This window comes from Typopeltis vanoorti, chromosome 7 (genome assembly GCF_054136105.1).
Source record: "Typopeltis vanoorti isolate ZY-2024b chromosome 7, IOZ_Tvanoo_1.0, whole genome shotgun sequence".
Taxonomy (NCBI): domain Eukaryota; kingdom Metazoa; phylum Arthropoda; class Arachnida; order Uropygi; family Thelyphonidae; genus Typopeltis; species Typopeltis vanoorti.
This window is the reverse complement of record NC_143555.1, coordinates 33,614,411-33,641,505: the sequence shown is the minus strand read 5'-3', so window position 1 is coordinate 33,641,505 and position 27,095 is coordinate 33,614,411. Positions and strand designations below refer to the sequence as shown.

Here is a 27,095-nt window from a genome sequence, read left to right as displayed (position 1 = left end):
TCACCCCTTTTGCAATATTTTCCAAAATCCAGTGAGGACAATTCCTGGGTTCTGAATCCATTTACAGTGACAGCTAAGCCAGCAGGCTGCAGCGCAAGTGACTATGAAAATCTAATTGACTTAATTAGCGACTCTGATTTAAAACAAAAATACAAGGAACTGCCAATAAATGATTTCTGGACAATGTGTCAAAACTAACTATTTTTGATTTACTTCCTTTTACAATGACATATTTATGCGAAGCAGGATTTTCATATTATGCTGCAACCAAATCAAAGTCCAAGAACAGATTCGACGCTACACCAAATATGAGAATTCAACTTTCTAATATTGTGCCTGATATCAAAAGAAATTGTAATTCAAAGACCCAAAAACATCGGAATCATTAAGAGCTTAATTTGCAATATACGTTTTACTATTTTTATGTGTTTTGTTTTTACTAATTAACATTTGGCAAGATTGTTTTTTCTTAACGCTTAGATTTACTCATTTATTTTATTTATATTTACCAAACCTACAAAACAAGCACACAGGAGAAAAAGTCTGCATTCACTCGTAAGTACTTATAATAATATTATAAATTTTTGGTGATCAGAATGGGATATGTCAATGAAAATCAGCACAAATTAATTTAATGATGGTTTAATTTATGTTCAATTAATTATTAATGATTGATAATTAATAATCATTCATTAATAAGTATTTATCAATCATTAATTAATTAACAATTATTACTTAACAATAAAATAAGCTAAATTACCAATTAATTATTAATTAATACATAACAAAATAACCAAGATGTTCTGTGAACATTTCAGGATTTGTGAAGTGTTCTGTCGTAGAAAAAGTTTGAGAAACCCTGCTCTATATGATATTAAGCTGTTATTTTCTTTTTCAATAGTAAACTAGATTCTGGGGTGTTGATCTTTTCTCTCTAACAACAATAATATTCATAACTTTCCTGATGACAGTACTCTCTCCACTTCCCTTTTAATTTTCAAAACACTGCAGAGCTCAAGTAATTCACGCTTCATCATCATCATCATCATCAAATTCCTACTATGTATCCTCAAGGGGTGTACAGGATATGACAGTACTACATGAAAAAATTACATCATTACTAACTTCCTATCTACAATTTTCCTCCAAATCAGTCTGTTACTTGTCAAGACTCCAACATTATCAGATCTTATATTTCTATCGTCTAAGGCACTTTGTACCGTATCAATCCACCTATATCTTGGTCTTCCTCTGGGTCATTTTCATGCCAACCTGGCAGAGAACACTTGTTTTGCTAATCTTTCCTCTCCCATTCTATTTAAGTGACCATACCATCTGAGATTAGCTCTGCTAACGCATTCCTGGATGCTGACAATGTCAAGTTCTTTCCTAATATCCTCATTTTTAATATGATATTGCCATTGATGCCATCTGTTCACGCCTCTAATCTTTCTCAGGACTCTCATATCTGCGGTCTCCAGTCTTTGGTCAAGTGTTTTACTTCTGACCCAGCTCTCAGATCCATAAGTTAAAATTGGTTTGAACATAGTCTTGTATACAGCTAATTTAGTGTTCCGACTAATTTCTTTCTTATTCCATATGAATTTATTCAATTGACTTCCCACGATACCAGCTTTGCTGATTCTGTTGTCTATTTCTATATTTAGTTTACCATCTTCAGTAAAAATTGTGCCTAAGTAGCTGAAATGTTTTACTTGTATCACAGGTTCTCCATTCACAACACAGTTGACATTTTCAATTATTCTCCCTATTTTCATTGTCTTTGTCTTTTTATTGCTGACCTTCATACCATATCTATTACAACAGCTATTCAATTTAGTCAGAGAATCTTGCAGACTTGTAGCGGATTTATTTAGAAGTATAACATCATCCACATAAAGCAAAGAGCTGACATTAACATCTCCAATTTTGATATCAGGTTTAATACCACATTCCTTCATAATGTGATCCATATAGATAATGAATAACAGAGGGGATAATGTACATCCTTGTCTCACACCATATTTAACATTAAACCATCTTCCTGTACTTCCTTCAATTCTAACTGCTGACTCACACTCAAATAAAGACTAAGTATTGCTTGATATAATGCCCCATTGACACCATATAACTGCAGCGTATTGAAGAGCTTCTCTCTTGGCACCTTGTCATATGCCTTTTCCAAATCGACAAAACTTAAATACAGATCTTTGTTATATTCCCATACTTTCTCGACTATTTGTCGTAAAGTGAAGATCTGATCCTGACAGCCTCTATTTGGCCTGAATCCAGCTTGTTCTTCACCAAGCTTTTCTTCCACAATTCTTCTCAATCGTTTCTTAAGTATACTTGCATAGATCTTGCCAGGAACACTCAGTAGGGAAATACCTCTGTAATTCTCACATTCAGATTTATTTCCCTTTTTATATATGGGTACTATGAGAGCTCTACTCCAATCATCGGGAATTCGTCCCTCTGTCCAGGCTTTCTGAACTATGCAGTGCAGCCACTGTAATACTCTTATACCACCATACTTCAGCATTTCTGGTCGAATACCATCTACACCTGCTGCCTTTCCACATTTCAAGCCTTTGATGGCTTTTTCTACTTCAAGTATGGCGATGTATTCCTGACTGCATGCCTGGTCAGTGTTTTTTATCACTGTGCTGTCATCACTGCTTGTTTCATTTAGCAGTTTTTCAAAGTAATTACTCCATACTTCAAGGATATCTTTTTCTCCTGTTTTCATTTCACCTTTATCATCTCTGATTCCTTTTACAGCACTCTTTCCTCCATTCCTAAGCTTCTTCAACAACCTCCAGAATATTTTGCAACCTTCTTGATATTTATTTTCTATATTCTAGCTAAAGTCCTCCCATGACTTTTGTTTAGCTAGTTTTACACACTGTTTAGCTTTCTTACATTTGTCTCTGTATTCTGTAAGAGTAAAAGCTGACTTATTTGCCAGGAACTTTTGATATGCTTTCTTCTTTTCCTTCACTGCCTCTTTAACTTCCTGTGTCCACCAGGGAGTTCTGATTTTTTTATCCTTGCACACAACCTCACCACATGCCTCTCTGGCAGAATCAATCAATGTTTCCTTCAGAGTTTGCCACTGAATCTCCAGGGTTTGATTCCTGTTCTCAAACTCTTTCATTTTCTTTTCAATAATCTTTCTGTATTTTAGTCTACAGTTCACATCTGAGAGCTGCTCAACTTTTATTCGCTTTAAAACTTTCTTACATGTTATTCTTTTCAATATGAAATTCAATTTTATCCTGCTCAAGACTAAATAGTGATCACTTCCAATTTCAAATCCTCTGTACACTCTGGTGTCTTGCACCAGGGAGAAAACATCACTATCAACAATAACATAGTCAATGAGACTTTTCTTATTCCTAGCCTCTTCTCTCCATGTGAATTTGTGCACATTTTTATGTTGGAACATGGTATTAGTAATAACCAGTCCATGTCCTGAGCAGAAATCCAACAGATATTTACCATTATTATTAGCTTTGCTCCTTTCTCCAAATTTTCCCAAAATATTTTTGTATGTCTCACAATCATTTCCTACTCTGCTATTTAGATCCCCAACAAGGACCAACTTTTCCTTTTTCATTGTGTCAGTTGCTTTTTCTAAAGCCTCAAAAAATTCCTCCACTTCTATCTTAGTAGAACCTTCTGTGGGACCATAGGCACAAATAAGTCTCATTGTCCAGTTCCCCATTCTCATATTTGCCCACATTACTCTACTTGAGACTGACTGCCATTCAAGAAGATTAGCCTCATATTTTGTGTTGAATACTATGGCTACTCCTTCTTTTCCTTGATTGTCATTGCCTGAATATAACATTTTGTATTTATTGCTCAGAAAGATCTCACCAGTTTTTGTCTTTTTTGTTTCAGTCACCCCTATTATGTCGATCTGGTACTTATCTAATTCCTCAGCTAGCTCCATTTCTTTGCCATTCAGGCTTCGTACGTTGATAGTACTGATCTTTAACTCTGGTGATGTTGAGTTGGGGTTTGTTTTCAGATTTGTTCCAGTAGCTGACTATTCGCTGTTCGCCCTTGGCCCTGGCGAAAACAACGGGGGCCTTGTTTAACCGGGCGACGCCCCAGCCGGCATGAAATTTTGTCATGTTGTACCATCATTTTTTTCCATCATCAATAAATAAATAAAAAATAATTCACGCTTTAAGATCTTTAAATAATGCTTTAAACACTATCTCTTTGCCATTCTCAAGTGGGGTGAAAACATCGTGAGTTTTATGATAACTAATAATTAACGAATTGACAGCGTACACTAGAAATATGAATTAAATAAACTCTAATATATACTTTCCGATATTTCGGCAAATGTCACGTTGCCATCTTCTTGGAAACTTAATACAAAGACAAGTGCACCCAAGTACTACATAACAGCAAATGAGAACTGAAGCTAGGAAGCTACCGTTTTCCTAAAGTCCTGATGGTGCCCCCCCCCCCCCTGGTGGGCTATACTGCTAGTTCTTGGCCTTTGGGCTGAAGTTCTTCTGATAAATGTTTCCCAAATTTGGGGGCAGTCTAATGCATCCAAATTTATTGAGGTTTGGCATGTTCCTAAGGGCTGAGGCTGATTCCATGAATAGTCTTTCATATTTGAACTTGCTGTGGTGTATTACAGTGGCTTTCTTCCATCTTATTCTGTGGCGAGTATCCAGAGCGTGGTCTGCAAGCCCAGAGTGGTTGTACTGGTGAAATTGGATGTAATCCTTGTGTTCCGAGATTCTGATATTTGCTGTGCTGCCTGTTTGGCCAAATTAGGACAATTTACAGCTACAAGGGTCCTGGTGTACACCAGGCAGGTCTAGGGGAAGTGGTTGATCTTTAGTGGAACGGATAAGGGATGCCAATTTTCTATATGGTCTGCAACAAGTGGTCAGGTCATGTTTTTTTTTAAGATTTATTTGATTTTTTCCGAGGTGCCTTAGATGTAGGGAATGGTGATGGATTTAGAGTAATCTTTTTTGTGAAGGGGAAGGAAGGTGGGTTTGGATAACTGGTTTAAGTATTTTTTGTTCTTTTTTTTTTTTTTGGGAGGGGGGGTAGCCATTGGCTGAGAAAGTGTCACGGATGTGATTTAGTTCAGTGATTAGGGCTTGATCATTTGAACAGATTATTTTTTCCCTGTTGAATAGTGTCTTAATAACTCCATATTGTTGTGAGGGGGGGGGGGGGGGGGGTAATGGGATTGTTGGTGAATGTATCTGCGTGTATGGGTGGGATTTCAATAAACTGAGAAAACCAAGGTTCCATCAGGTTGGCGGGTGACTAGTGTGTCTAGGAAGGGGAGGTTATTGTTTTTCTCTTTTTCCAGAGTGAACTTGATTCTAGGGTGTTGGTTGTTTAAGTGTGTTAGGAAGGAGAGGAGTGAATCCGGGCCATATGGCCAAATAGCAAACACATCATCGACGTACCGAAGCCATATGGTAGGGTTTTGTGGGGCTGAGTTTAAGGCTTTCTCCGAGTTTCTGAGTTTAAGCCTTTTAAGGCTTAAAAAGGAGACAATGGAGTTTTCTAATTTGAGAGTTTGTGGGATTGTATTCAATTGAATACAATCTCACCAACTCTCAAATTAGAAAACTCCATAGGCTACTTAAGAAGGTCACTCCTTGGCCTGTGGAGATTACCAACAGACTAAAACCATACAACTCTACAACCCCACCATATATATGGGCTCCCAAAAATACATAAACAAAATGTGCCATTACGTCCCATAGTGCATCCACTATGGGATGCACTTTCAAACTAGCCAAGCATTTAGCCAAAGCACTCTCACACTATACTGGCAACACACCATCACACATAAAAAACTCAGCCCACTTCAAAGCCAGTATAGAAAACCTTAGACTCCAACATAATGACATAATGGTCAGTTTTGACGTCTCCTCCTTATTCATGAATGTCCCCCTCAAAGAAACCTTAGAGCTAATCCAAGCTAAATTTCCTCCCGATATCTCAGCCCTATTTCAGTTTACAATGAACTCAGGCTATTTCTTTTGGCAGGAAATATTCCATGGGTTCACCACTTTCCCCACCCTTGGCTAACTTCTTTATGGAGACTTTTGAAGACAAAGCCTTAAACTCAGCCCCACAAAACCCTACCATATGGCTTCGCTACATTGATGATGTGTTTGCTATTTGGCCACATGGCCTGGATTTCACTCCTCTCCTTCCTAACACACTTAAACAACCAACACCTTAGAATCAAGTTCACCCTGGAAAAAGAAAAAAACAATAACCTCCTCCCCTTCCTAGACACACTAGTCACCTGTCAACCTGATGGAACCTTGGTTTTCTCAGTTTATAGAAAATCCACCCATACAGGCAGATACATTCACCAACAATCCCATCACCCCCCCCCCTCACAACAATATGGAGTTATTAAGACACTATTCAACAGGGCAAAAATAATCTGTTCAAATGATCAAGCCCTAACCACTGAACTAAATCACATCCGTGACACTTTCTCAGCCAATGGCTACCCACCCCAAAAGAATCCAAAAAATACTTAAACCAGTTATCCACAACCCACCTTCCCCCCACTTCACAAAAAAGATTACTCTAAATCCATCACCATTCCCTACATCCGAGGCACTTCGGAAAAAATCAACAAAATCTTAAAAAAACATGACCTGACCACTTGTTACAGACCATATAGAAAATTGGCATCCCTTATCCGTTCCACTAAAGACCAACCACTTCCCCTAGACCTACCTGGTGTATACCAGGTCCCTTGCAGCTGTAAATTGTCCTACTTTGGCCAAACAGGCAGGACAGCAAATATCAGAATCTCACAACACAAGGACTACATCCAATTTCACCAGTACAGCCACTCTGGGCTTGCAGACCACGCTCTGGATACTCGCCACAGAATAAGATGGAAAAAAGCCACAGTCATACACTGCAGCAAGTTCAAGTATTAAAGACTATTCATGGAATCAGCCTCAGCCCTTAGGAACATGCCAAACCTCAACAAATTTGGATGCATGAGACTGCACCAAATTTGGGAAACATTTATCAGAAGAACTTCAGCCCAAAGGCCAAGAACTACCGATATAGCCCAGCAGGGGGCCACCATCAGGATTTTAGGAAAACAGTAGCTTCCTAGCTTCGGTTTTCATTTGCTGTTATGTAGTACTTGCACACACTTGTCTTTGTATTAAGTTCCCAAGAAAATGGCAACGTGACGTTTGCCGAAATATCGGAAAGTATATATTAAAGGGATTATGGGAGTTTTCCCAGAAATAATATACACATATATTAAAGTTTATTTAATTTATATTTCTAGTGTACGCTGTCAATTCCTTAATTATTAGTTATCATGTTTCACCACTGTATAAGCCTCTCTACAAGAATCGTGAGTTTTAATGCCACTAAAATTCAATCCTTCTCATTACCAGGAAGCCCATACTCTCAATTTTGATAACATTCTTTTCACCAACTAGTATCAGATCTTGTTTCATGCTGCACTGCAATTCATTTTTAAAATATTTATATTTTAAATATTTACACACATATATGGTGGGGTGGTCCGAATATACTGAATAAGGACTCATGGACCAACAGGTCCATCATCTTGATTGTAAGGGAAGTGGCACTCCCATGGTCCACTAGCTGGATTTATCATCTTCTTCCTCTACTTTGAGGAAGATCCACTCACTTTAATCCTTCCTATAATGCCTTATCAGCCAACTCTTCTTATTTATGACCCTTACACTATTAGAGTACTCGAGGGCCATGGGATCTTTCCATTTCTGGTCTTATATATCTATATCCCCTCTATAAACCTCTACTATAATCTACTCTTTCCCCTTCAATATACCCAATTCCTCCTATGGGTGTAAATTTGGAAGAAGGCTGGTTCAGAAGCCTTAAGGTAGCAGCCCTACCACTGGACTATCCATCACCAGGCTAGTCCCCTGACATTGTAAAAAAACTTTGTCATTGTAAAAACGTTTCCATCTGTCTCTTGTTCCTTTTGCATATTATACTATTATTTTACTTTATGCTCTATACTCTATTTTTATGCTTTAAACTTTTACTCAAGTTACTACAGGTTATCTAATTTCTAATACCTTGGGAACCTTGGAAAATTTATTTAATGTTACGACTACACCAAAAAGATTCCCCTTTACGGGTATTAAATATAATAAAGATTTACTTGCAGAATCTCTCTAGAACTATCTTAAGCATTATTGACAGTTGTGGCTACTCTTATTTACCTTTGCTCACAGGTTCACACTTTTTTTTTAGAAACAGTGCATTGGATTAAGGATCAGTGAATACACATTCTTTAACATAACAAACATATTTATAAAAAAATCATGATACAATTACAGTGTCATAAAAGAATTGACTCTTATTAAACAAAAAAATCTAAAGCTAAGAATTATGATATCTCAATAATTGTACACACATTAAAACATGCAGCAATACTATCATATAAGAATCTATGTTCTCATCCCAATACTAATTTGTTCATGCAATATATATATATATATATATATATATATATATATATATATATATATATATATATATACTTCAATCAACAAGTTTCTCATATCTAAATTATACCAATTATTCTTCAGCCTCTTAGTCCAAAGAAATAATCACAGTTTAACCTTGTAAATGTCCTGCCGAATATCAGTCAATCTTCCACAATGTTAAACATACACATAAAGGTTTTACTCACAGTTCTTCTCTTGACACATATATCTGAACTGGTTCTTTCATTTCTTATCTGGTTCCACTGACTTCTTTTCAATCCTGGGCCTCAACATTCAAGTGGGCTTCCTTTTCTTTGGCGCATCACATCATGGAGGATTTCCAGGACTTCATGCATATTATGGTTCGACTTCTCCTTCAACATCTCCCAACTTCTCTCCGGACATTCAACAGACCCTCATCTGTAATGCTGGATCCCGACACTACGAGAGGAGACTGCTCTATATCTGCATACTATCTCCGCCTACTACATACTGCATCTGCTGCCGTTGCATTACTGCATACTGCCTCTGCATACCCCTCGAGTTTTTCTTGATCCCTTCTTATACTTCCTCTAGCGATCCCTGGTTTAAGGGCTGAGAACCTTTAACATTCCCGTGCAAAAGGGGATGTGACCTTCACAGTTGTTGATTATGTCCATTCCCACAGAACACACAAAAACAATCTTATTTACCAAATGCGGATCATCCTCAGATGTTTGCTGCCTCTTGTTGCACTGTCCTTGAGACATGCATAAGGTTAAGCTCGAACAATTGAAGGCACTTTACATTGTACAAACAAAGCTTCTAAGCCATTTCTCTAAAATCAGAACCACTTCAAATGCCAGGCCTCTTTCTAAGGCATTGCCCTTGAAATATACAGTTTAACATTCCTACCGTTTCAATATATACTTGCATGGTTTTTCAAATCACAAAATTATTATAACTACAGAGTTAATATAAACCTTATATACAAAATTTGTAATAACAAAAATCCACAATCAGTGTTAAATTACAATATCCTTTTATATGCAATATTTGTGACTTCTGTAAAAGTCGATGCAAAGTTAAGAAAAATATTCCTACTGCAACGAATTTTACAACATGGAGAGCATTATTCTACTTTAAGCTGACAGAAGAAGGTAATTGGAATGAATCTATGGAAAACGACCCTGGAATGGAAAAGGTAAAACGAAAATGGAAACGACATAACATCATTCATATAGCAAACTGAAACGTAAGAGGAATAATATATAAAAAAATAGAATTAGACAGTCGTTCAATATAATTTAATATTTAATATTTCATTTAATATTTCATTTCACATTAAATATTAAATGAAAGAAATTTTCAAATAGCAGTAATCACTGAAACAAAAAAAAAAGAAATTAAAAGGAACCATGAGAAACTGAAAATTTTAATGTAATATATAGTGGAGTTGACAGAGACCAATGAGCACAAGCAGGAGTTATGATTTGGATTCATTACTCCATTTCAAAACAGTTAAAACATTATAAATTATGGAATGAAAGAATAATAGAAGCCAGAATAAAAATAGATAGAGGTTATTTAACAATATTTGGTTTATATGCCTCAGAAGAAGGAGGAGAACAGAATTAACATTGAATTTTATAATCAGTTACAAAATATATATTATTATTTCTATCCCAAGACCTCATGGAGCCAAAGACTCATCTGGGAGGTCCTTTTATCACACACACAGCTCATCATACCGTGCCTTGAACACATTCAAACTCCTTGCAGATACCACACTTTCAGGCAAGGCATTCCAATCATTCACAACTCTGCACGAAAAAAAATCTGCCCCTCACTCCCCTACTCACACCCTCTTTATACAGTTTCCAGGTATGGCCTCTAGTTCTCCCCCCGATCTCCCACTATCTTCTGTAGAACTTCTCCAGTATTGATCCTATAACAACCCCTTACCAACTTGTAGGTCTCTATCATATCTCCCACCTCTCCTCCTGTCCACCAGACTCTGCAAATTACATCTTCTCAATCTTTCCTCATACTCGACATTCCAGGTCAGAAACTACCTTAGTCCATCGTCTTTGGACCCTTTCCAACATCTCTTCATCCGTCTGAAAACCAGGTGACCAAATCTGGGCACAATAGTCCATGTGTAGCCTAATCAAAGCCTTATACAATGGAACAAGAATCTACCTATTTCTACATGTCAGTGTCCTCTGCATCATTCCCAGAAGCCTTTGTGTTGTCTTCACAATTTTGCCGATGTGTCCCCTAAATTTCGGATCCTTATCCACTATCACCCGTAGATCTCTTATTTCCTCCACCTCCGACAATATATCCTCACCAAGCATAAATTCTGCATCCCATCTTTGTTTTCCAAATTTTAAAACCTTACATTTTGCAACATTGAACTCACATCTCCATTTCCGTGCCCAATCACTCAATTTATTCAAGTCTTCTTGTAAGGCCACAATATCTTCACTACTCTTCATGGTTCATCATAACTTTGCATCATCTGCAAACAACTGAATATCTCCATCCAAATCTTAACCTATATCGTTAATATACAAGTTAAACAGTAATGGCCCCAAAACAGACCCCTGAGGCACTCCACTGGTGACTTTCCTTTTCCTGGATATCGCTCCCCCATACACAACTTGTTGATACCTATCAGACAGCTAGTCTCCAATCCAATGCACCAATCTAATATCCAACCCCATCTGCTCTAGTATGACTATCAATTTATCATGAGGTACTCTATCAAAAGACCTTTGAGAAATCTAAGTGTATTTCATATATAAGGAAGCAGTCACTTTATTGTAATAAGTAAGTAGATTACTAAAACATGACCTCCTTTTAGCAACTCCATCCTCTCCATCAAAGATAATACCATTGTTGTCAACCCAACTCTGGATCCTAGTTCTCACAAGCTTCTCCAACAACTTAACCATAACACCTGACACACAGATAGGCCTATAGTTTGATGCTTGAGTTCGATCACCTCCTTTATGAAGTGGCACAATCTTGCCTTCCCTTCCACTCCTTAGGGACTTAACCGAGTGCAAGACTCGTATTAAAAAAATATGTCAAGACAGGTGTCAACTCTCTGGCACATTCCTTCAGAATACGTAGCAATATATTATCAAGTCCCACAGCCTTATTAACATCTAGTTTACTCAACTCCCCATACACCTCTTGCTCACTTACAGTCAGTCTCTGCTCTCAATCTCTCCATGAAGTCACATTTACAAGATCGAAAGACCTTTATGAATTGCTCATTAAATATCTCCACCACACATTCTGCAACAGCTGTCTTTATACCATTTCCTCCTATCAATGTCATCCTTCCATAATCATTCTTTCTTTTGCTGGCTACATATAGAAAGAACTCCTTAGGATTCTTTTTGGCTTCATTAGCTAACTGCTGTTCATACCTCTCTTTAGCTACCCTCACCAACCAAGTCAGTCACCCTCCTTGCCTGGTCTTTGTAGACCTCATGGAATTGGTTATTTACATTTCTCTTATGCTGCCTCCACAATGCCATCTTTCTCTGTATCACATGCTTAATCTCCATATCCATCCATCTCACACCTACCTTATTTAACCTTCTCATCCTTGGAATACACTTAGACATTGCATCTACTAGATAGTTTTTGAAAATCCCCCAAGCTGCATTGATCTCTTTTTCAGCTAACTCCTCATTCCATGCTACACCTGCAAGCTGTCTCCTGAGCTCTTCATAATCACCCCCCCCCCATTGTAGTTCCACATATACCCTTTTCTCACAGAGGTCCTCACACTGCTGGCAACCACCCAGGTAATCACCTCATGGTCACTCTCACCAATTTATTTATATATATAATAAATAAATAAAAATGATTATGTAATATTAGCAGGAAACTTAAACACAAGAATTGGAAATGCAAAAATTAATAATAATATAGAAATATACGGAAAACATACTAAACAGGAATGGTAAAAATTTGATCGACTTTGTAGTTTATAATAACCTAAAAATAATGAATTCTTTCTATAAACATAAAGACATACATAAATATACTTGGGCATCAAGAGGATGGAAATCAATATTAGATTACTTTATCTTAAACGAAAAGATATCAGAGTTCTCTTTAGACATTAGAATTCAGAGAGGATATGAAATAAGTAGTGACCACTTCCTCATTAAAATAAAATTAAGATGACCACCTAAATGGCTACAAATAACAAGAACAGAAAGAAAATTTAAAACATTTGTTTATAAAACTAGATTATTAAATGATACAAATATACAATGGCTATATAAACAAAGAATTAACCAATATTTAGATAAAATAAAACAAAATGAAGAAATAGAAATAGAATGGCTTAATATAAAAATGATACTAAATGCAGCAGCAAATGAAAACTTAGGAAAGACCAAAAAATTCAATGAAAGGAAAAAACTGAAGATATGGGATGATACAATCAAAGAAATAATCAAAATAAAAAAAGAAGCCTATCATAAATGGTTAAGTAGTAAAAGATTATAATAAAATTAGTTTAATCCTTTATCCAAGTGTGAGCAAACAAAGCTTGCGCCTGAAAGTATCTTCAGGACTGGGGTAAGGTGGTACAACACCAGGTCAACTCATTGCAAAGGTGGAGCAAGCTAACTAACACTCCTATCTCAGTATCTCCCATAATGCAAAACACATCTCCTTGCAGATATGTCTAATGTTATGCATTAAGGGAAGGGCCACTACCCAGACTAGTTTCGACCTTTATTGAGGTCTCTTCAGTGGGAGCCAGGCCCAAGTGGAGATACCAGGCAGAAGCATTAGCAGGTCATCTCTACCTATAGGAGTTGCCAAATGGTGTGCCACCCTTTTTTAATACGGTGTTGTACCACCGGTCCTCGGTGTTGTACCACCTTACCCCAGTCCTGAAGATACTTTCAGGCGCAAACTTTGTTTGCTCACACTTGGATAAAGGATTAAACTAATTTTATTATACTTGAACCAAGTGAAAAATAAACTTTCAACATCTTTCTCTAAATCCAGAGTAATATATTAAAAAAGGGTGGCACACCATTTGGCAACTCCTATAGGTAGAGATGACCTGCTAATGCTTCTGCCTGGTATCTCCACTTGGGCCTGGCTCCCACTGAAGAGACCTCAATAAAGGTCGAAACTAGTCTGGGTAGTGGCCCTTCTCTTAATGCATAACATTAGATATATCTGCAAGGAGATGTGTTTTGCATTATGGGAGATACTGAGATAGGAGTGTTGGTAGCTTGCTCCACCTTTGCAACGAGTTGCCCTGGTGTTGTACCACCTTACCCCAGTCCTGAAGATACTTTCAGGCGCAAACTTTGTTTGCTCACACTTGGATAAAGGATTAAACTAATTTTATTATATTCTAACCAAGTGAAAAATAAACTTTCAATAAACTTTCAACTAGTAAAAGATTAGAAGATGAAATAGAATATAAACATTTTTAGTAGAGGAATGAGAGGCAGGTTTTTTTTCATGCAGAGTTGTGAATGATTGACATGCCTTGCCTGAGAATGTGGTGTCTGCAAAGAGTTTGAATGTGTTTAAAACATGGTATGATGAGCTGTGTGTGTGTGTGAGATAAAAGGACCTCCCAGATGAGTCTTTGACTCCATGAGGTCTTGGGGTGGTAATAATAATAATAATAAAATAATAAGAGCCATAGCTAAAAGAGAAGTCAGAAGAAGTCAAAAAGAATCATGGAACAGATTTGTTTCTAATTTAGAACATGATCTATATAAAATAAGACCCAATACATAATTTGCACTTAATAGTTTCAAAGATTTTGAAAATATTAAGTGCAAATACTAAAGAAAACATAAAATTAAACATCGAATTGAAATTATAAGAATTTCTAAATTTCTATACAAAATTGGGGACAGACAAATATTTTAAAAAAGATAACTGGCAAATATTAATCAAAATGAAAAGGAAATTATTATTATTATTATTACATAACACCTCCAGGGAGTTGAAAGACTCATCAAGGAAGGGTTCCTACTCTACAACACTCCATCGCCACCACTCCAGCTGCAACTACCTTCATCATTTACACCAATGCCATCTACCACCGCCCACCACCACCACTAGTTCTTCTTGTAGAAAGGCTTATAAGTTGGTTAAACATGATTATTAAATAACTTAAGGAATTCACAGCATATACTAGTTAAATTAAACTTTAATATATATTTACAATATTTCGGCGTCACGTTGCCATCTTCATGGGAACTTAAGATAAAGACATGTGCATGCAGGCACAACACAAAGCAAATGAGGATGAAGCGAGGCTACCGTTTTTCCTAAAGTCCTGATGGTGCTCCCTAGAGGCTTATATTAGGTATTCTTGGCTGTTGGCTGAAGTTCTCCTGTTGTATGTTTCCCAAATTTGAGGCAGTCTCATGCATCCAAATTTGTTGAGGTTTGGCATGTTCGTAAGGGCTAAGGCTGATTCCATGAATAGTCTTTCAAATTTGAATTTGCTGTGGTGTATTACTGTGTCTTTCTTCCACCTTATTCTGCGGGGTGTATCCTGAGCATGGACTGCAAGCCCAGGGTGGCTGTACTGGTGAAAATGGATGTAGTCCTTGTGTCCTGAAATTCTGATATTCGCTGTCCTGCCTGTTTGGCCAAAGTAGGACACACCAGGGACCAACCACTTCCCATGGTATACACCAGGGGAAGTGGTTGGTCTTTAGTGGAGCAGATAAAAGATGCCAATTTTCTATACGGTCTGTAACAAGAGACGTTTTTTTAGGATTTTGGTAATTTTTTCCGAGGTGCCCCAGATGTAGGGAATGGTGATGGATTTAGAGTAATTTTTGTTGTGGGGGGGGGGATTGCTGGTTTTAGTATTTTTTGGATTTTTTGGGGGTTAGCCATTGGCTGAGAAAGTGTTAAGGTGATTTAGTTCAGTGGTTAGGGCTTTTTCATTTGAACAGATTAGTTTAGCCCTGTTGAATAGTGTCTTAATAACTCCATATTGTTGTGAGGGGAGAAGGGATTATTTGGTGAATGTATCTGCCTGTATGGGTGGGTTTTCTATAAACTGAGAAAACCAAGGTTCCATCAGGTTGGCAAGTGACTATTGTGTCTAGGAAAGGGAGGCTATTGTTTTCCTCTTTTTCCAGGGTGAACTTGATTCTGGGGTGTTGGTTGGTTGTTTAAGTGTGTTAAGAAGGAGCGGAGTGTATCCAGGCCATGTGGCTAAATAGCGAACACACCATCAACGTAGCAAAGCCATATGGTAGGTTTTTGTGGGGCAGAGTTTAACATGTTCATTGCCAATCACGCAATATCGCGCGATGTGAGTTCTCACCAAACGGCCGATCATGCGTTATCGCGTTGACATTGCTAACTAAATAAAAAAAAAAAAAAATTTGGCGACCACACGAAATTCCAATTTTCAGCTTGGCAATGAAAGTGTTAAGGCTTTCTATTCAAAAGTCTCCATAAAGAAGTTGGCCAAGGGTGGGGAAAGTGGTGAACCCATGGCTGTTCCCTCTATCTGTTTGCAAAATTTTCCCTGCCAAACAAAATAGCCTGAGTTCACTGTGAACTGAAATAGGGCTGAGATATCGGGAGGAAATTTGCTTGGATTAGCTCTAAGGTTTCATTGAGTGGGACAATTGTGAATAAGGAGGAGACATCAAAACTGACCATTATGTCAGTATGTTGGAGTGTAAGGTTTTCTACACTGGCTTTGAAGTGGGCTGAGTTTTTTTTATGTGTGATGGTGTGTTGCTAGTATAGTGTGCGACCGCTTTGGCTAAATGTTTAGCTAATTTGTACGTACGGGAATCAATGCCATCCACTATGGGACGTAATGGCACATTTTGTTTATGTATTTTTGGGAGCCCATATATATGGGGGGGGGGGGGTCTAGAATTAAACGATTTTAGTGTGTTAGTAACTTCCACAGGCCAAGGAGTGACCTTCTTAAGGAGCCTATGGAGTTTTCTAATTTGTGAGTTGGTGGGATTGTATTCAATAGAGAGGTAAGTAACCCGATCTAGTAGTAAAGCAGTAAGCTTATCTGTGTAGTCAGTATGGTTGAGTATCACAGTGGCATTCCCCTTATCTGCTTTGGTGATTACTATTTCTTTGTTTTTCTTCATTTCCTGTAAAGACTTATATTCACTATTGGTCTTGCTTTTGTGAGAACACAGGCTACATCCAGTCTAATATTGTTGGCTATGTGGTTTGGAAGGTGGCGAATCCAGCATTCAATCTGAACCAAAACTACCAACCAACATTGTAGTCAACCTTTCTTCAGTTATTTTGAAGCGTGAAGCACTCAACACTCTTTCACGTGGCCAACTTCGCCATTGCTCCTAGGAAAATACTGGCCGAGGAATTAATGATTCAGACTGAAACACAGGATTCGCCACCTTCCAAACCACATTGCCAACAATATTAGACTGGATGTAGCCTGTGTTCTCACAAAAGCAAGAGACCACATAAAACCGACATATCCAATAGTGAATAAGTCTCTACAGGAAATGAAGAAAAACAAAGAAATAGTAATCACCAAAGCAGATAAGGGGAACGCCACCGTGGTACTCAACCATACTGACTACACAGGTAAGCTTAATGTTTTACTACTAGATCGGGCTACTTACCTCCCTATTGAATACAATCCCACCAACTCACAAATGAGAAAACTCCATAGGTTCCTTAAGAAGGTCACTTCTTGGCCTGTGGAAGTTACTAACAAACTACAGCGTGTCCCAAAATTCATGCAAGAAGTAATTTCGATAGCAAACACAGGTTTTTAATTAAAAATTGTAATTTCTTATTGATTCATAAAGTATACAGTATAGTGGAATAGCATATCAGGTAAATGGCCTCCACGGCTTTGCTGGCACATACGCACTCTTTTGTCGAAATTTTCAATGACCGTTTTGCATACATGTGGCTGAATTTTGTTGATACAGCGCTCAATTTCCTCCTTCAAGGCGTGGGTGGTCGTGGGCTTGTTGGCATAAACCTTAGACTTCGAAAAACCCCAAAGAAAAAAGTCCAACGGCGTTAAGTCACATGATCTGGGCAGCCAATTCTGATCAACAAAACGGGAAATTACACGACCAGGAAATGCATTAATTAAATTGTTTCTCGGGCTACATGGCATGTGGCACCGTCTTGTTGAAACCACATGTCGTCCACATCTATATCTTGCAATTTAGGCACAAAAAACTGGATTATCATGTCACGATAGCGAGCATCATTAACTGTTATTGCCTTACCAGCCGCATTTTTGAAGAAGAATGGACCGATGATGCCTCCAGCCCAAAATCTGCACCAAACAGTGACACGTTGTGGATGCATTTGTTTCTCAACAATCACTCGTGGATTTTCTGAACCCCAAATGTGACAATTTTGTCGATTAACGAAGCCATCAAGATGAAAATGAGCCTCATCGCTGAAGATGATTTTGTTTGAAAAATAAGCATCCACTTGTTGTTATTCCATAATCCATTCAACGAACTCTCTTCGCTGTGTGTGTGTGTGGTCAGTAGGCTTCAGTTCTTGAGTCAATTGAACTTTGTAAGCATAAAGATGCAAATCTTTCATGAGAATACGCTGTAGAGAGCTTCTCGAAATGCCCAATTCAAGACCACGGTGCCGAATTGATGTTACTGGACTCTCAGCAACACTCTCACGAACTGCTTCGATGTTTTCTGTTGAACGACTTGTTGAAGGACGGCCAGAGTGTATAAGATCACTAATTGATCCAGTTTCCTTGAATTTTTTAATTAATCTTTTCACAGTTGATGAAGTTAAATCACTATTCCGACCATATTTTGTACAAAAATTGCGAACTGTAGCTGCCATACCTTCATTATTTTTAAAATATTGCTCAACAATGAAAATGCGTTGTTCTTTCGTGTAGCGCTCCATTTTTAATAACCCTGAACTGTCAGCTGTCACGCTGTCTTTTTTTTCTCGTTGGCAATACTTTACTGCACAAATGGCGCTAAATTTAAATCTTGCGTGAATTTTGGGACACCCTATAAAACCATTTAAATCTAGACATCTCCCACCCCCATATATATGGGCTCCCAAAAATACATAAACAAAATGTGCCATTATGTCCCACAGTGGATAGCATTGTTATAATGGTGTTCTAGTAGTTAATAATATTTTACTTATGTGGTTTAACTCCTTTACTTAACTATCTCTTGAATAATTAATCTCAGCAGCGCCTATAATGTGTCTGTCTTTGTCTTACTATTATATACTTCGGCCCCTCAGATTATCACGTGCGTGAGTCTGATCTACAAAGAGATTATGTCAAAGTTAAGGCAACTCCTTAGTAACAAAGCTTCTGAAGCTAACTTCTCTTAAGGTTCTGGGAAAATTTATTTGTTCTGCTGTGCCACCCAGAACCCTTAGATTGGAAAAACTTCTCAGTCAAGAAGTGAACCTTCAGATATGCACGTGGTTAATCTAATCTATTTCTATACTAAGTTAACAATTATCAATACCTTCTATAATCAACCATGTTTGCAGTCGTGTTTTAATTAACAATTATCTCCTGCTTAGATCCGAATGATTTATGAGTGGTGCATTGAATTCTTAGACATAAGCAACCATATTAATAAGAGCAAAAGGTTTATTTAACAAAATGATCATCATACTGAATAAAGAACTTTCAATTATCACTGTACTACTAGATTACAAAGTAAAATTAATCAATATACATCACACAGTAATTTAATACTACAAAAACATTATGTTCAAAGATTCAAAACTCGCATTCTTAGATTATAAAACCAATAATGACTTTTAGGTATTAATCAAGCTGTCTGGATTTGACATCTCTACAGCTCTTAAACATAACTAGCAATCATCACAAGTACAATTATAATATATAGCACATATTGCTCACCAACTACAATTAAAATATCATAGTTCTGTCTTAATTTTAGATAGAGTCTCAAAACTTTATGAAGGTCTAAGATTCTTAAGTTGCAATTACCTTCCTCTCTCACATTACTTGATTAAAGGTTTACTATACCGAACTCGAGGTTTCCTCATGCTTTCGATTCTTGGATTCCTTTCCTTCCAAACATTTTCTTCTCTCTATGTTAAGGCTAAAATTCCTGTCAGCTTAGGGTGGTCCTCATGGAGTCTGCATACCATCATCTATGCCTAGAATATTTTTAGCACGAGGCGATTCTGCATCCATAAGGCATGCTACCCGGCAACTATCTTTTCCGGAAGTTGCCCGTTGCTTCGAAAATCCACGATTCGTTCATCTTAGGGCTTGGATCCATGATCCCTCTAATCACGACCCAACACCTCCGACTTCTGTCAGAGGTGTCGAGTCGTGATTAGTAAGACTTACTAATCCAGTGTCTTGCCTGCGTACTTTTACCTTATAATCTCAGTTGGTTATATGCAATTTACACAGTAATTCTTTTATATCATTTCTAACAGAAAATATGCATATAACAAATTCATTGTCTAACATACAATTTAGTAGGTATTTTACACGAGAATATTCACAAGTTTTACACTAATTACGGTAGCCAATATTTGTCAGGCTATATACAACTTATACTAAAATACAAGCATATCCTTTTCAAGGGTTTTAACTTCTCAAATTATGAATGAAACATTCCTTAGTGAATTGCAATCATTCACAATTTAACAGCATTGATTCCTCCAAGTACAAATTAGCTAAACATTTTGTTTAGCTAATTTATAATAATGGTCATTTATTCACAAATGTCCCACTCAAGGAAACCTTAGAGCTAATCCAAGCAAAATTTCCTCCCGATATCTAAGCCCTATTTCAGTTCACAATGAACTCAGGCTATTTCGTTTGGTAGGGAAAATTCTACAAACAGATAGAGGGGGACAGCCATGGGTTTTCACTTTCCCCATCCTTGGCCAACTTCTTTATGGAGACTTTTGAAGAGAAAGCCTTAAACTCTGCCCCACCAAACCCTACCATATGGCTTCACTACGTTTATGATCTGTTCGCTATTTGGCCACTTGGCTCAGATACACTCCTTTCCTTCGTAACACACTTAAACAACCAACACCCCATAATCAAGTTCACCCTGGAAAAAGAGGAAAACAATAGCCTCCCTTTCCTAGACACACTAGTCACACGCCAACCTGAGGGAACATTGGTTTTCTCAGTTTATAGAAAACCGATCCATACAGGCAGATGCATTCACCAACATTCACAAACAACAATATGGAGTTATTAAGACACTAATCAACATAAAGGGCTAAACTAATCTGTTCAAATGATGTGATTTAGTTCGGATCCTTAACACTTGCTTAACACCAGCTCCCTCCTCTTTCAGTGCCTGAAGTATATAGAGTACCTTGTGCCTGTAAACTGGCTTACTTCGGACAGACAGGCAGATCAGCAATTATCTGGTTAGAAGAACACAAGTCATACATTTGCAATCAAGATTATGATCAATCTGGCCTTGCAGACCATGTGTTGGATACAACCCACAGGATCTCCTGGAAAAAAACCACCATGCTCCACCATAGTAAATTCAGAAAAGAAAGACTATTCTTTAAATCTGCATCTGCACTCAGGAATCAACCGAATTTAAACAAATACGGTTGCATTATACTTCCCAAAATTTGGGAAATTATCGCTATTTTATTATCGAAATTATTAATTACACTGGTCAACAAAAAAAATTTTTTTTTCTGCTGATTATGATCTGACACTTGTTTTTTACTAATTTGGGTGCGCTAATTTCAAATATCAAACCCATTTTTCTCTATCATATCAGGTTTTTCCTCTATGGCATTTTCTTTTTACTAATTTGTAAGTTTTTGATAGTTTTTAGGAGGCAGTACTATTTAGAGGATCAAAAAAATCAATTTTTTAATATTATTTTCTAAAAGTATGTACTTTTAAAAATCTGTTCCTAACTTTTTATCAAGACATTCGAAAAATTCCCAAAGATATAGTCTATTATTCAAAGCAGTGCACAGATCAGAATTGGAGCGCTCACCGCTCTCGCTTGTTAGTAAACGAATAAATGCGTAAGAACCTGCAACGGCACATACTGGCGCTTTGAATGTGAGAGAGGCTGATAACCAACCTAATACATTTAGGTGATGAAAAGTAGGCGATGACAACTGCCTAAAACAAATGAATGCTATATGCGTCATAGCGGACAAAGAACGTTAATCGTTAATCTATTGTGAAAGTATGATGAGCGCTTATAACGTTTAAAGTCTCTGTTTTTTTTTGTCTTGTTAATTGCATGTTAGTCAGCAGTGAAGAAAATACATCATGTCTACTACTCGAAATTGTGTCAATAGTGTAGAACGGTGAGTGCTCCGATTCTGATCTGCACACCGCTTTGAATAATAGGCTATATCTTTGGAAATTTTTCGAATTTCTTGATAAAAAGTTAGGAACAGATTTTTAAAAGTACATACTTTCAGAAAATAATATTAAAAAATCGATTTTTTTGATCCTCTAAATAGTACTGCCTCCTTAAAAATATCAAAAACTTACAAATTAGCAAAAAGAAAATGCCATAGAGGAAAAACTTGACGTGATAGAGAAAAATGGGTTTGATATTTGAAATCAGCGCACCCAAATTAGTAAAAAACAAGTCTCTTATAAAAGTCAGCAAAAAATGTGTTGGACTGTGTTATCAGAGATCCCTCTTTACATCCTAGGCCACCTGCAAATGCCCATAGAGGGCGCACCACCTAGATAGGAATTTAGTTTCACCTACTATTCTATTATATTTGTATGTGCGTTGTTACAAAAGGTTTTTTGTAATCCCTGAAGATGTCTCTGTGATAGAGATGAAATATTGGAAGTATTAAAATTGTTTGTAATCCTTTCTCAATGCTGATAACATTCCATTAACCCTCCAACATGAATGATGATATTTACACACACACACACACACACACACACACACACACACACACACACACACACACACACAAAAAAGGATTTTGATGCAATATTGCTGAGAAGGGGGGAAGTTTATGTGTGAATCTACCTGTGTGGGTGGGTTTTCTGTAAACTGAGAAAGAAAAGGTACCGTTGGGAAGATGTGTGATTAGGGTATATAATAAAGGCAAGCTGTTGTTATTTTCTTTTTTAATAGTGAACTAGATTCTGAAGTGCTGAACTTTAATTCACCAAACCTTCCTGTCCAATGGTTACAATGTCCCCCCCCCAAAAAAAAAATGATCTGCCCCCTTCCACCTCCCTCTCAATATAAAGACGTAATGCCATTATTATTCCCTATATCCAAGGCACTTCAGAAAAAAACAACCAGAAATTTAAAGAAATAATCTTTGCACTGCTTTCAAGCCTCATTTGAAGCTTACTTCCTTCTTTCCATTCTCTGCTTTCCTAAGGATCCACTTCCTTCCCTCTATCCAAGTGTTTACAAAATTCCTTGTTCTTGTAACTTATCATATTATGGTAGACTGGGAGATCTGCTGATATCTGCCTAGAAGAATGTAAAAAAATACATCTGCCACCAGAACTATGGTCAGTTGTGGTGGCAGATACCTTGGATACCTTCCACAGAATATTAGATGGAAGAAAACTATCATGTTCTATCATAGTAAATTCAAACTTGAAAGACTCGTTTTAGAATCAGCAGCAGATTTAAAAAACCAGCCTAATCTTAATAAATTTGGGAAACTTTAATTCTTAGACCTCCTGCCCAACATCTAAGGCTAGCCAAACAGCACCCATAGAGGTCATCCCTCATAGGACTTTAGTCTCAATTTAGTCTAATTTCATTTCTTCAATTTATTGTTTCTTGTGGTGTTTTTGTGTGTGTTATTACAATTTCAACATTGTACTCTCAAAGATGTCTCTGTGACTGAGACGAAATATTGAAACAATTAAACTGCCATTTAAATATTTCTCTTTGTACTGTAATTAATCCATTAAATTGTGACATGAATTTAAAATATTTACTTAATTTTTTTTACTGTTATACTTGATTATCATCTCTAGACCCAGTCCTATATTTTTGTTCTTATAACTTACATGTTGCAGTCAAGGTATATATATATATATATATAAACCTATACATACATATAATTATATATATATAAATCTTACCTATTGTCTGGGCATATGTATCTGCTATCCAGCTCATTTCTCTCTCTCCAGTGCCCATATCTGGTGCAGGCACATCAAGGCCAGGTCCTGTAGCAATATAAAGCTGTTTTTAATACACAAATCCCAAAATTCATCACAATGTGAGAGGCTATATTTCATATATGTACACTTTACATATACCTGAAATACCAAGGAGGGAATGGAATCCAACAATTGAGACACTGGCAATAGCTTCAGAGGATCTGTCCATAATCAAAGTAACTACTCTACCTCCAATGAGGACAATGATTGTGAGCAGGAAAATTGCTCTCAAATGAAAATTCCAGATTTGGCAAACAGTTGTTATCTCGAACTACAGAGCAGGTGATTATGAAAAACTTCGCATTCAGCTTGTTGTTTTATTTTTGACAGTATATATCAGAACACAAAATTATAAGTAAATAATAATTTATTGACTTATTGCTGATATTTCTGATAATGCAAACTTATTGCTGATAATGCAAAGCACACAAACTCTTACAAGTCGGAGAAGCAACAGAAGCTTTGAAACGTACTCCAAATCTCAACAAATATGGCTGTATAAATTTGCCTAAGATCTGGGAGACAGTCATCTTAAGACATAACTAGGAATGGCTTTTTTTCCTCTGTTTTTTAGGACTTTAGTCTTTGTGTAGTAACTGCAATTTTTTTTTTTTTTTCAGATAGAGGGCGCCTAATTAGGACTTTAGTCTTTGTGTTGCTGCTACAATTTTGTTAAACTAGTCCGATGATTACACCATGTTGTTGTAGTCTCACATATTGTGACAAACTGTGTTTTTGTGCTCTGAAGATGCTGGTTATTACGCCAGCGAAACATCAGCAATAAGTCAATAAATTATTATTTACTTATAATTTTGTGTTCTGATATATACCGCCAAAAATAAAACAACATGTATGATGAACACATAAGCCTTTCTACATGTTTTAGAATTCAGCTGGAGGAAGATTATGAACAAAGAACTGCAAGGTAAGGATGTCAACAGTGCATGGATATTGGTCAATGTTTTTTTAAAGGAAGCAGTATCAGGCTATATACCCAAAATATGGTTTGAATACTGGACATTTTATAGAAACGTATGAATTAAATTAAGCTTGCCAACCATTACATTAAATATTAAACAAAAATATGAGGATACCACGTTCGTAAACAAAGTGCAATCTTCAAGTGAACACTTAACGCTACTTGTACATAGAGGCTAATGTTTTCACATTTAATTGTCTTAGCATTCCATAATGCAAAACACACAATGTTGAACCTTTCCCACCATGTATAGCATTATACATGGTGGGAAAGTTCACTACTCAGACCTATTTCAACCTTCACTGAGATCTTATTTAGGGCTAGCTTAACACGGTAAGCAGGCGATTAGTCGCATAGGGGCACCTTCTTCAAGGAGCTGAAGTGAGTAGAAAAAACAAAATAAAAACACGTTTAAATATTAGTGTTTATTAAATGTGGATATTCACTAACTGTATTGTAATAAATAATGCAGTTAGTAACATTTTAATAACAGCTTTTAATAACATTTAGCAAAAACTGCAAGTTGTTTTTCACTATGTGTGGTATAGAGCTGACAGGAGAACTAAATGAGCCAGACACTTGTCCAGGGTGTCATGTTACAGGTGGTGACTTAGAGTGTAAGGCACCCCCCCTTACTGTCAGTAGTGTAAAGCTTACACAATCGACTTTCTTTTTTTTTACATGCAGCATGCATTTGTCAGTCACGACTTGAACCTCGCAAGTATATCCAGCTTAACCTCTATTACGAAGTGACATATGGGTATTTTTTTGTGGAACAGACCTCATGCGTTGTTTATAAATAAGTCATCAAACTGCTGATTGCTAAATACACAGTGAATGAGCAGTTAATTCATGCTAAGGTAAGTAGATTCAAAATTTAACCTAAGCTTTTATAAATCAGTGAAAAATTTATGCATTTCTTTAAGTGTATTTTAATTTTTTATTTACATTTATTTTTTATGTTTTACCAAATTTTTTTTCAATAGATTTTTTTATTTCAGAATAAATCTGAGCATAATGAGGACGAAAAAAAAAATCCGGAGCTACAAATAAAAAAAGAACAGAAAGGGCAGCTAACTAAATTTCTCAAAAAGTAACATAGTCAATGAGACTTTTCTATTTCTCACATCTTCTCTCCAGGTGAATATGTGCACATCTTTATGTTAGAATATGGTATTAGTAATAACTAGTCCATGTTCTAAAAAGAAATCATGCATGTACTTACTATTATTATTCACTCTGCTCTTTTCTTCAAATTTTACCAAAACATATATATATATGTGTGTGTGTGTGTGTGTGTGTGTGTGTGTGTGTGTGTGTTTTGGGATGAAACTAGTAGTGAAACCTTATTAAATCTCTTTTATTTTTTTCTTGGTGTTTAAGTCAGTTAATAATTATAAATATATATATATATATATATATATGTGAAAAAGTTTTAATGACTGTTACCGAGAGATTAAAAGATGACAAATATATTTAAAAAGATACTACTAGTTTACTAGTTTCATTGAATAGATCAACATCCTCAGGTATCACAATCAAAGAAATATATAAAAAAATTACAGAGACTTAAAATTGTAATAACAGAACAAGTATAAAAAGACAGTAGCGTGTTTGAAAAACAAATGCAAGTATGAGTTCCAAACAAACGTATACTATGCGCTATCGCGAGTGCACCAGTTTGTTTGGAACTCATACTCGCATTTGTTTTTCAAACACGCTACTGTCTTTTTATACTTGTTCTGTTATTACAATTTTAAGTCTCTGTAATTTTTTTATAAATTTCTTTGATTGTGATACCTGAGGATGTTTATCTATTCAACAAAACTAGTAAAATCTTTTTAAATATATTTGTCATCTTTTTATCTCTCGATAACAGTCATTAAAACTTTTTCATAATATTCCAACAGAGTAAAAATGAATTTGCATAATATATATACATATATATATATATATATATGTATGTGTGTGTGTGTGTGTGTGTGTGTGTGTGTAGAAAGTTTTTTACCTTGGATATAATACACGTTAAAGATACCAAGCTATTTTAAATATAAATAAACCTGGTTTTAATCCATTTCCCAAGTAAGCAAACAGACAAGTCAGTCAAGTTTGTGCCTGCAAGTAGGGGTGACCCTGTACGTAGTGCAAGTTTAGGCAACTCGTGGTAAAGGCAGAATAAGCTCTGATCACTATTCTTAATATTTACTCTTAATGCAAAGCACAACTCCTGGAGGAGATGTACGATGCTATGTATTAAAGGCAAGGGGCCACTACCCAGACCGGTTTCGACCTTTATTGAGGTCTCGTACTTGGGAAATGGGTTAAAACCAGGTTTATTTATATTTAAAATAGCTTGATATCTTTAACGTATATTATACCCAAGGTAAAA

The 27,095-nt window shown here is 36.5% G+C and overlaps 1 protein-coding gene across 1 annotated transcript in view; it reads right to left on the bottom strand.

Annotated features, from left to right (window-relative positions):
* Positions 1 to 27,095, bottom strand: part of LOC150104573 (glutamate dehydrogenase, mitochondrial-like) — a 326,505-nt gene that overhangs the window by 228,229 nt on the left and 71,181 nt on the right. The window contains exon 3 of the mRNA XM_090395204.1: positions 23,647 to 23,733. Coding sequence (XP_090251330.1) covers positions 23,647 to 23,733 — 87 coding nt within the window. The remainder of the gene's footprint in view (positions 1 to 23,646; positions 23,734 to 27,095) is intronic.